The sequence below is a fragment of the Erpetoichthys calabaricus genome, chromosome 3 (genome assembly GCF_900747795.2).
Source record: "Erpetoichthys calabaricus chromosome 3, fErpCal1.3, whole genome shotgun sequence".
Classification (NCBI taxonomy): Eukaryota; Metazoa; Chordata; class Cladistia; order Polypteriformes; family Polypteridae; genus Erpetoichthys; species Erpetoichthys calabaricus.
Window position 1 is genome coordinate 118982939 of NC_041396.2, and position 11601 is coordinate 118994539.

At 37.9% G+C, this 11601-nt stretch overlaps 1 protein-coding gene across 1 annotated transcript in view; it reads left to right on the forward strand.

The window, feature by feature from the left end:
• LOC114649336 (calpain-2 catalytic subunit-like) overlaps window positions 1–11601 on the forward strand; it is a 135022-nt gene that overhangs the window by 91776 nt on the left and 31645 nt on the right. Inside the window, exon 8 of the mRNA XM_051924274.1 lies at window positions 638–723. Coding sequence (XP_051780234.1) covers window positions 638–723 — 86 coding nt within the window. The remainder of the gene's footprint in view (window positions 1–637; window positions 724–11601) is intronic.

An 11601-nucleotide genomic window follows, 5' to 3' on the forward strand; every position in this document is an offset into this window, starting at 1 on the left:
TAACCTCTTTAACACACTACTTCTCCGCTGCGAAGCGCGGGTATTTTGCTAGTTTTGAAATCTAATTTGAACAGGCATTTAACCATTTTTTTCCGTTCATTTTTTTTCATTACCACATACTTCCATCCATCCTTTTTCCAACCCGCTGAATCCGAACTCAGGGTCACGGGGGTCTGCTGGAGCCAATCCCAGCCAACACAGAGCACAAGGCAGGAACCAATCCCGGGCAGGGTGCCAACCCACCGCAGGACACACACAAACACACCCACTAGGGCCAATTTAGAATCGCCAATCCACCTAACCTGTATGTCTTTGGACTGTGGGAGGAAACCGGAGCACCCGGAGGAAACCCACGCAGACACGGGGAGAACATGCAAACTCCACTCAGGGAGGACCCGGGAAGCGAACCCAGGTCCCCAGATCTCCCAACTGCGAGGCAGCAGCATTACCCACTGTGCCACCGTGCCGCCCTACCACATACTTGATAAATAATTTGCATTTTTAGGTAAGACTGATGCAGCTACAATCTTTTTTTTACTGATAATCAGATCTACATCATTACATGAAATAACTAATTTAAATCCTTGCTTAATCAGCAACAAAACTCATATATCTATCTGCATGCTATATGTTGTAGGTTCTCTATGGTGACAGAGTTGTAAGGTTAATTAGGCTGTGGAACCCCTGGGGAAAGAATGAATGGAACGGCCCTTGGAGTGATGTGTAAGTCAATATTATTTTATTCTTGCATGCAATAAAATGTAAAAGTCCTCACCTTAAGCAACATGATTTGATACTTAATTTTCTCCATTTTTTTTAATTTATAAACAACTGTCAATATGAAACATTTTAGTTGGAATCACACAGGACCTTTATTTAAACTGATATATTTTATATTGGTCATTCATCCTTCAATTAACAGTATACTTCAGCAAGTAAAGTTGGTTTCACTGCAAAGTTTGTTAATGTACTTTATTTTCAAAAATGTTTTGAAATAAAAAGGCAGTTCTTTTACAAAATGTGTATTCAAGTGTTGCAGGCTTTATTTTCATACATGCATCTTTGTAAACAGTTGTGTATACTCCTATTGCCTGTTTTTAATGTTATAAAGTCATTGTGGCATTTAATAAACTATCAGCTACAACATGGCTTTCCCAATGAAAATCCTGTTTTAAGTGATATTAACTTGTACCGTGATTGTTCTTGTTCATTGTTTAGTTAGACTGAAAAGATTCTTCTCCTGTCTTTTCTTAGGACTCATAGTCCTCACACTTGAAGTAAGTTTATTAGTTCTTTGTAGATTTGCAGTAATAGTGCAGGCATTCTTAATATGACATGAATATTTATTTTTCAGCACATTCTATTCAAACCTAAGCAGTTTGGTGTTTTGAGCTGAGAAGTGATAATTAATACCCAAAAAAATTAGTATAGTTTCAGCTGATATTTATTTTGATTGTTTTCAACTTTAAAATAATATTTTTAATGTTCATAATATAAAGTGATTTTTACCCAGGATAAATACTCACATATTACTTCACATAAAGCATCAGTTTAAATTATTGTTTGTGAATAAGTTAATATAGTTCCAAAATTGTTTATGCTTTGCCTTTCCTTTATCTCCCTTTGCTATTAACTACTGAGAGCAAGTGCAAGTGAAGTGTCAGTCTCGGTTATTTAAAGGTGAGAGTTGTGAATTCTGCCCATGTGTGGTGTATATTTATCTAGCTCATGTCCATGCCAATAAAGTGGTTAGCACACAGATTGCAGACATCATCATTACACAATAAAAATTTAAATTCCTGAAAACCTCAAGGAGAAAATTGCTATTTTCCAAAGAATTATTAAATGTTTTTAAAACCCTTGAGATATACAAAAAAAGAACATTCAGAGTCATACTGTCCAAAGAAAGAAAATTGTGTTACTTGGCCAAGGATAAAAAGAGCATTCACAGTGAGGCCTTATGCAGACATATTGCTGTTGGCATAAAAGAACCCAGTAACATTTCTTGAGATAATTTTGCTAAATAATTCATTCACTGAAAGTACTCAGTGTTAGTGTGTCAGAGAGAGGGACGTGGAGCATTGTTCATAATGGCATTCGTGTTTATTTCATGGATTTACACTACATTTACTTATGTAGCTGATGCCTTTATCCAAGTCAGCTTGCAACATTTGAGATACAAGTGGTTACATTTCTTTTCTAAAAATGGAGCACAGACAAGTGAACTGACTCGCTTGTGGTCACACAATGTCAGTAGCAGGATTATAACCTCCAACCTCAGGGTTTGAAGTCCAAAGCCTTAACCACTATGCCACAATGCTTGCCTTGTTCTTTTTCTCTACTACCTCCAGCAAGTTGAGAGAACATGCCTTGTTGATTTGCTGGGCTTTTCTTAAAGTGATTTTACCAGCTCAACATATCAAAGCACAGAAAATTTCACTGGCCATTACAGAGTTGCAGAACATATAAAGCATGTCAATACCCACATTAAAGGTGCACAGTCTCCTAGGGGAAAAAAAACTGTCTGGTGAGGTGAAAGTCAACAATCATTTCCACAGTTTTGCTGATGTTTTGTTGTGTAGGGACCTATGGTAACCCTATCGTCTCCTTTATAATCTTTATTGTATATATCTTAATAACATATCTTAAATCCCATACACTTAGCAATCTGTGTTCAGGTACTTTAGCACTTCTTGCCCCTTCCTCTTCTATATCTTTAACCTCAAGCAATTAGACAGAATAAAGGACTAGGCAGGAGTTAAATTACATATTTAACTATTGATAAAGTATCCAAAAATATTAATGTTAATTTTGCAAACCATACCTTTAAGGCCAGCAGTACATCTTGCATCCATTGGTGGCTCTCAGCTTATCTTCAGTCTAAGTTGCTTTGCCACCACATGGCCTTTGAATGAAGTATTGAAACAGTCCACATGCCTGTCTCCATATGGCTGCAAAAATGGAGTTATATTCATCATGAGCTTCTCTTCATGGCCAAACGATGAGAGAGAGAGGTAAAGGCAAGGTGACCAACTTTATACTGTTCTCATCACAAACCAAAAACCAATGGGGTGTTGTGGTACAGAATGGCCTTTGTTTTAAAAACGATAATAAACAGCGATACTCCAGACCAATAGAAGTAGTTTAGCTGTCCCTTCCTGGTGAAAGTGCTCTAGTGCAACTCATCCCCCAGAGGCTTTGTTTAAGCAATCTATGGCCTACCTGCAGGGGATGGCTTATAGTTTCATGTAAGCCCACACAGTCACCCTTAAAACTGGTTTGATACATGCTTCATCCCCTCGCCATAAATTTAATTTCACACCTTGAGTTGGCGAAAATACAACTGTTCTTACCAATAAAGTAAAACATGCCTCAGGAAACAACATCTAATATTAAATTTGATTTGTCTAGCATACAACTAAAGACATACGCTCCACTGCATTCCACCTATTGACAAATTTTTGTACAGTGTCTTTATGATCATAACATTTGTGACAATAGGGGGCACTGTAGCTCCTCCAAACCCACAGACAACACATCCAGACACCAGGTAAAAGTATCAGAAATAATTTTAATTTCTTCAATACTATGCACAAAGTACCTCCACTCCCACAATACACAATTATAATCAATAAATCAACAATAATCAAATTCTCCACTCCACCCAGCAGCTCTGTTGCACTTTCTCCCAACTCCGGCTCAGTCTACTGGGTTTCCCACAGTCCTTTTTATAGTGCCCAACCCAGAAGTGCTTCTGTCCTTCAGTCCATGTGATTCCATAGCACTTCCGGGTCAGATGAAAACTCTTCTTTTTCTTCAGCCGGACGTACTTCATTTCTTCCGTCCCCGTGACTAGGGAGTACTTCCGGGCTATAAGGAAAATATAAATCCCTGTACCTCCCTGCAGCGTCCCCTGGCGGTCCCCATGGTATCCAGCAGGGCTGTGAAGCCAAACTCCATTGTCCATGATGCCCTGCGGGAATTTGGGGCACCTCCATGTTGCAGGGAGGACTCCATCTAGCGGCCTGGGGGTGTTGGCCAGGATAAACTGCCGGCCATCTCTCACACAGTCTTGTTTTAACAGTCTGTTTCACAAATCTTTCTTCAAATCTTTCTTTCAGTTGCAGTCATTGCTTTTCCTGTGTTCAGAATTGTGTGTAACCATTTCTTCAACTATCTTCTTTATTGTTCTATTGTTGACTTATTGTGGGCTTTCTTTTTCCGTTTCTTTAACTTTCTGCCGTATTCATATGTCATCAGGTCTGGAGGTTCAAAATGAGACAAGTCCACACCTTCCACTGGACTAGTCCCCTTCCATTTTAAATCTTCTATTTAAAATTATTTTTTTCTTTATCTTAAACTGTGTCTAAATGTGAATCAGATCCAAACTATTTATTAAAGCATAGAGCTGTACTGTTAACTTTGAAAATTTGGAAGGTTACATGCCACAGATATTAGTGCCAATCATCTCTGTCCATGAGAGATTACATGTGCTTCTGCATAAACTGATCACAAACCAACTCTTTGAGGTCTCTGTTCACACTGTGCTAGACAGAATACCCTTTATTGGAAAACCTTATGTTCCTAATATACTTTCTAAACCTATTATTATTATGGCTAGTCTCATTATGGTATTACTCACTTAAACCCCAGTAGGTGTCTTTTTCTTGATCAGTTGTTCATCTTTGTGTCTTTTCTTTGCTTTTGGTTTTTCTTTATATCTTTTCAACTCTTTTGTCAGGTCTGTAAAATGGAAAGTGACAAAGTAGTTTCTTTTCAACTCATCCTTTTGGTTGTCCACCTGGAGTGAACGCTTAAACTTTGCTTCCAGGCACTCATTGGAACAGCTTGGCCATTAGTGACTCTCCACTCCAATGCTTTAGTTGTAACCCAGTCTCCTGCATGTACTTTACTCTGTCTGTTTCTCTTAATTTTATCTGTACCACCTCAAAATCTGTAAATACCCAAAACAGAAGTTATCCTTATTGCAAAAGATTAGGAGAAAAAAAAATAAAAGGTTGCAAACAACTTTTCTCTCTTGGCTTCTTGCACTGTCCTTCCAGTTTTCTTTCAACATCTTTATGTCCTTTTTCATTTATCTTAACTGTGACCTGAACATATGGGCTAAAACCTCTCCAAAATCCAATCTCACTTCTCTTCCTTTTAATTGCAGTGACTTTTACAAGCTTCTGTTTCTTTGACAAAGAGACCAATTCCAAGCAGTCTTTCAATTTGTCTATACCACTCCCACAGTATATACTTTCAGACTTGAACCATTTTTCTTTTTTCCCCTCTTGCTCATGTTCATTCAAACAATCTCCTGAACTAGTGCATTTTCCTTCCAACGCAATCACTCTTGCACTATTTTTTTCAAAGAGTTCACACACAAGCAATTGCATTTCTTTAATTTCCACATTTACTTGCTTTATTTCCTCATATTCTTCACTCACTTTCCAGACTCTATTATATAGTTCATGCCCTGCAGTTAACACACCAGCTGCTTTGCCTTCTATTTGATTTAATTTTCCTATATCAAATTTTAATGTAGCTGTTTCTGACCTAGCTGTGGCGAGCTGCTTTGCCTTCTGTTTGATTTAATTTTCCTATATCAAATTTTAATGTAGCTGTTTCTGTCCTAGCTGTGGCAATCTTTCCTAACAGTGGTGAATCAGCTATTGGTGTAGTACATTCTAGAAATACCGAACAGACCCCAGAATTCCATAGAGAATGCAGTACAGTGGAGAATAATGGAACGAATACCTTTGATCTTTTTCCTTCCTTGCAGTCCTCTCTTTTTGCTCATCCTTGCATTACCACTTTTTATTTAAGCTCTCCTCTGACTCAGGTAAATCACATGCCCATGTTTTAGGGTACCAGTCAGATCCAGTTACTGCTATCCTAACTTTTAATATTAGTTTAGATTAGATTAGATAAACTTTATTAATCCCATGAGGAAATTCAAATGCATACAGCAGCAGAAAAAAAAAAAATATATATATAAATATTTATATATTATAAATATATAAAGAAAAAAAGAATACATCAATCAATAAATGGCTATCAGGCTTTCTTGGTAAGAACATTTCCAGCACATTGCTGGACACATCAAAAGACCTGAGTCTCCTTAGCAAGTACAGTCTTTTTTGGCCCTTCTTGTAGAGTGCCACTGTGTTGTCAGACCACTCTAGTTTGTTGTTCATGTGATTCCCCAGGTACTTGTAGCTCTGCACCACTTCCACGTCCTCCCCCTGAATGGTGACTGATGTCAAATGCTGTTTGGCATGTGGGAAGTCTACCACCAGTTCTTTTGTCTTGTTGATATTGAATTCCAGGTTGTTATCTCTGCACCACAAGACAAAGTCCTCCACAACTTTTCGGTACTCTGACTCATTTCCATTATTAATGCAGCCTACGATGGAAGAGTCATTTGAGAATTTCTGTAGATGGCAAACACTAGTATTGTGCTGGAGGTCTGTTGTGTAGAGGGTAAACATTAAGGGAGACTGGACAGTTCACAGAGATGCTCCAGTATTACCCATCATAATTTTAACACAGTCCCTCAGCCTCACAAACTGCTGTCTGTTGGTCAGGTAGCCCATGATCCAGGAGAATGTAGGAGCATCAGGATTCAAAGCCTTCAGCTTTTTCCCCAGTCAATGAGGCAGAAAGGTGTTAAAAGCACTGGAAAAGTCAAAGTACATTATCCTGACTGTGGTACCAGCTTTGTCCAAGTGGGAGTATGCTCTGTGGATCGTGTAGAGGAGAGTATCCTCCACACCTATAGGTGTCTGATAGGCAAACTGCAGATGATCTAGATGTTCTGAAACTAGGGGTTGTAGCTGTTTTAGGACCAAGGTCTTCATGATGTATGAAGTAAGAGCAACTGGTCTAAAGTCCTTAGGATCATTGGAATGTCTTTTCTTTGGCACTGGGACCACACAAGATGTTTTTCACAGCTGGGAACCTTCTGCAAATTCAGGGAAAGCTGAAAAGGTGCTTAAGGACCCCTCAGAGCTGGTTCGCACATGTTTTCATTATCCTGGGGCTGGTTCCATCCGGCACTGAAGCCTTGTTTATGCAGAGTTTTCCCAGGTCTCTCCTCACTTGATCAGCAGAGACACACAATCCACGGTGTGGAGGAGGGCTAGAGACCACAGGTGTGATGTTATTGTAGGTCTTGCAGGGTGCAGATGGCAGTTGGGATGCCAGATCCTCCTCAGCTTGCACACAGAGGCTAGAGGTGTTGGGTGAGGGCTTAACTGACAAGAATGAGTCAAACTTGTTGAAGAACTGGTTTAGTTCATTATCTCTTGTTCTTGTTCCCTTCCTCTGCATATTTAACATCCTGTTTGTAGCCAGTGATAGTCCTCATCCCATTCCACACTTGTTGTTTTATTGTAACTTGTGCTCAAGTTTGTCAGTTATGTTTTCCAAAGGGCTTGCAACCAAATATTAAGTTGAGGGTGCCAATAATTTTGTCCAGCCCAGTTTTTGAGTTTTGTGTGAAATGATGTCAGATTTGGCTTTTTTTCTCTATTTTTTTTGTGTTGTTCCAATGCACATAAAGGAAATAAACAAGTGTATACCAAAACATTTGTAATTGCAACAATTTTCAGGGAGAAATGGTGCATTTTCTGGGAAAATTCCAGGGGTGCCGATAATTTCGGCCATGACTGTGTGTATGTGTGTGTGTGTATATATATATATATATATATATATATATATATATATATATATATATATATATATATATATATATATATATACTAGCAAAATACCCGCTCTTCGCAGCAGAGAAGTAGTGTGTTAAAGAGGTTATGAAAAAGAAAAGGAAACATTTTAAAAATAACGTAACATGATTGTCAATGTAATTGTGTTGTCATTGTTATGAGTGTTGTTGTCATATATATATATATATATATATATATATATATATATATATATATATATATATATATATATATACACACACACACAGACACACATAAACATATATATACATATACATATATATACATATCTACATATACACATATATATATATATATATACACACATATCAACATATATATACACATACATATACACACATACATACACACACACATATACATATACACATACATACACACACAGTTTGTGAGGATTGAGGGCACCCTGGCGGATGTTAGCAGATTGCTGGCCAACCACAAGCGTTACCTGGAAGGTAACCACCCATACAATCAGATTGTGACACAGACTACGAATGCCGTGAATGTAATTACCCCGATCTACATGCTGTCAAATAAACGAACCACAGGGCGTGGCGCAACATTAGGGGCATCGCCTCTGGCGCTGACGTCCGAGGTTCGATTCCCGAGAGGGAGTGCAGTGGAGTGTGTACGCCTGATGAGCCCATAATGAGGGCGTTGCATTTATTTTTGACAGTAAACTATTTCAACCATATATATATATATATATATACACACACAGACACATATATCTACATATATATATATTTACATATCTACATATATATACACATATATATATATATATATATATATATATACACATATCTACATATATACAGTAATCCCTCCTCCATCGCGGGGGTTGCGTTCCAGAGCCACCCGCGAAGTAGAAACCATATGTTCATGTGGTTATTTTTATATATTTTAAGCCCTTATAAACTCTCCCACACTATTATAAACATTTCACGCACAATTATACAGCATAAACCCTTTGTATTCTCTTAGATATTAGGTAAGATTTGTTGAAATTATGTATGTAAACACAGTTTACATACAGTAAAACCTAAATATTATTTTAAAGATATCGAGCGTCTCCGATATCACATATGTTACAGCCATTACGACAGACAGGCCACCATCAATAAATACGTACAATGCAAGAAAAATTGTATACAATAAAATGTGTGTACAGTGACACTAAACTATGTACATGTAATAAGTATTGTACGTAAATAATTAATTATGGTTACTCACCAACAATGACACGACGACTTGTCCGATAACGATGAGTTTAATTTTACTGCACAACAAAGGATAGCATTACAGCTCTTCTAAAGGAGCCTTTTCAGGCGACTGTTTAGCACCACCGTTGTTCTTCTTCCATCACTCTTCAATCCAAATCCCTAAAGCAGGTTCCATCCAGACTACTGCCTTACAACGTCCACTTGCAACTCATTTTGCGCCCTGGTTAAAAGATACTGCGGCCGTAGATCTTATATGCTTTTTCCTCCTTTTTAAATAAAAAGAATCGTGGACTCATTTATGCTGTAATGGTGTCCTGCAGCGGTGTAGCTGTTTCCTTCCTTCAACATATCCAAAACTTTTACCTTTTCTGCAATCATTTGCATCTTCTGTTGGCGCTTGTGCACGTTAATTCCGAATGAGTGAGATTAGTACTTCCTGGTTAATGCAGCACTCCGTCACTGAGCCAATCAGCAGCACACAGGAACTTAACCGCATGCTCTGATTGGGTAGCTTCTCAGCCATCCACCAATAGCGTCCCTTGTTTCAATTCAAATGCGTCCCTTGTTTCAATTCAAATGGGCAAATCAACTGAGGAAGCACACGTACTGTAGACCGCAGACATCCGCGAAGCAGTGAAAAATCCGCGATATATATTCACATATGCTTACATTTAAAATCCGCGATGGAGTGAAGCCGCGAAAGACGAAGCGCGATATAGCGAGGGATCACTGTATACACATATATATATATATATACATATCTACATATATATACATATCTACATACATATTTACATATATATATATATATATATATTTATATATATATATTTATATATATATATTTATATATATAGACATACATACATACATTCACACATATATATATATACCAGCTGAAATACCCAGCGTTGCCTGGGAGGAAAATAAAGTGTTTTTTTTAATTGTTTGAGAAATATATAATTAGAAAACCCACAAGTTTAAAAATAAAAATAAATATGAGTCGGTTGTTGAAACCCAAAAAAGCAATCATAATATCAGACCCCAACTTAAATGCCCGTTGAAAAATGCAACACTTAAATTTTTTGCCTCCTCTAATCTTGCATCAATTTCTCAGATGCATTGAATTGTGTGGCAGCAGCGCAGTTACCAATTTTTTTTGCCACTTCAAAGACATTTAATTTAAAATCAGCTTCATATTTTCTTCTGATCGAATGCTCCATTGTAGATAAGGGATGGTCTTACGATAAAAGTGTATGAGGGTGTAAGATACAAAAACACAAAACAGTGCAAATGTTGCTTCGGAATAGTTCGGGTATTAGCATGTGGTCACGTAGGCATAATAGAGAAAGAGAGAGAGAGGTTAGGAGTATGCGCTGATACAGCGCATTGCCTCACCTACAAAAAAAGGCAGTGTGTTCTGTGGTTACTCTCTCAGGTGGGCATTTGCATATCATAATCTGTTAAATCAATAGCGAGAGTTTTCCGCTTTCGACTTGGACAACAGACAGTATAAAATACCATAAATTATACAGTAAAATCCAGTCCTGACGGTATATACGGTAATAAAAACAAAAACACAACTTTAAAAATAAAAATAAATTAACAAACAATGAAGACTAACTAATGTGTTTGTCTTGCGGTCTTGTATGTATGAAACAGGACAATAGATGTTGGCACTGTATCTGATCATGTTCAGTTCTTACGGGAAAGTGTTTCCCAGGTGGGGAGAAAAGCACATGCCCGTGATATCTGTGGCAATCAGCAGCTACCCTCTAAAACACACGTAGCTCTGATCTCTCTCTCAAAAACGTTAAACGTTACTCCTTAACAGTCTGTAGATGATAATGTCTGTTGAACACACAGGTATCGATAGCTAAGCGGAGGCAAGGTGCACTGCAACACGTGGCGAGACGTGGAGTAACTGGAACAGAAGCTGGCGAGTGAATGAGGAAGGTCCCGCCCCCATGCTCTGAGCCCACAGGCACTCTGTTGGATTTGCATAAATACATCGATACCGCAAGTGAACTATGGTACTTAGTGTGACTATTTGAGACTTACTTTTCTGTTCAGGTACCCATTTCCTTTATGTAATCCGCGGATTCTCTGCTATTTTTTGTTCGTTTATTACGATTATAGTTATTTATTGATTCCCTTCTTTAGCTGACTGCCTGCTCATATAAGGCGCTCCGCTTTTTTTTTTTTTTTTTGAACAGGTTTGATTCATCCAAGTGATCACTCGGGCTCCGCTCATTCACTTCTGCTTTTAAATTTTTATTAAGAAGAAAAGAAAACCTTTTAAAATTGAGGGAAAATATACCAATAACAGTTTGTTAAGGATCTGTTTTTTTTGTGAAGCTGCCTTCACTCGAGTGATCACTTCGAGCTTTAAGCCTGAGAAATCACCCCGTAAATGCACACGTTTAATTGCACATCTGTTAATATGTATGCTTACAAAGTATTAAAAGACACTCAACAATTACACAGTATTAAAAGACACTCAACAATTAACGTCATTTACCTTCGTTCCCGCGTTTGACTCGTGCTGTAAATCTCTTCCTTGTTTTCACTTCACGTGATTACGTAGGAGGCGTAATACGTGATGACGCGATACGTGACTCCGC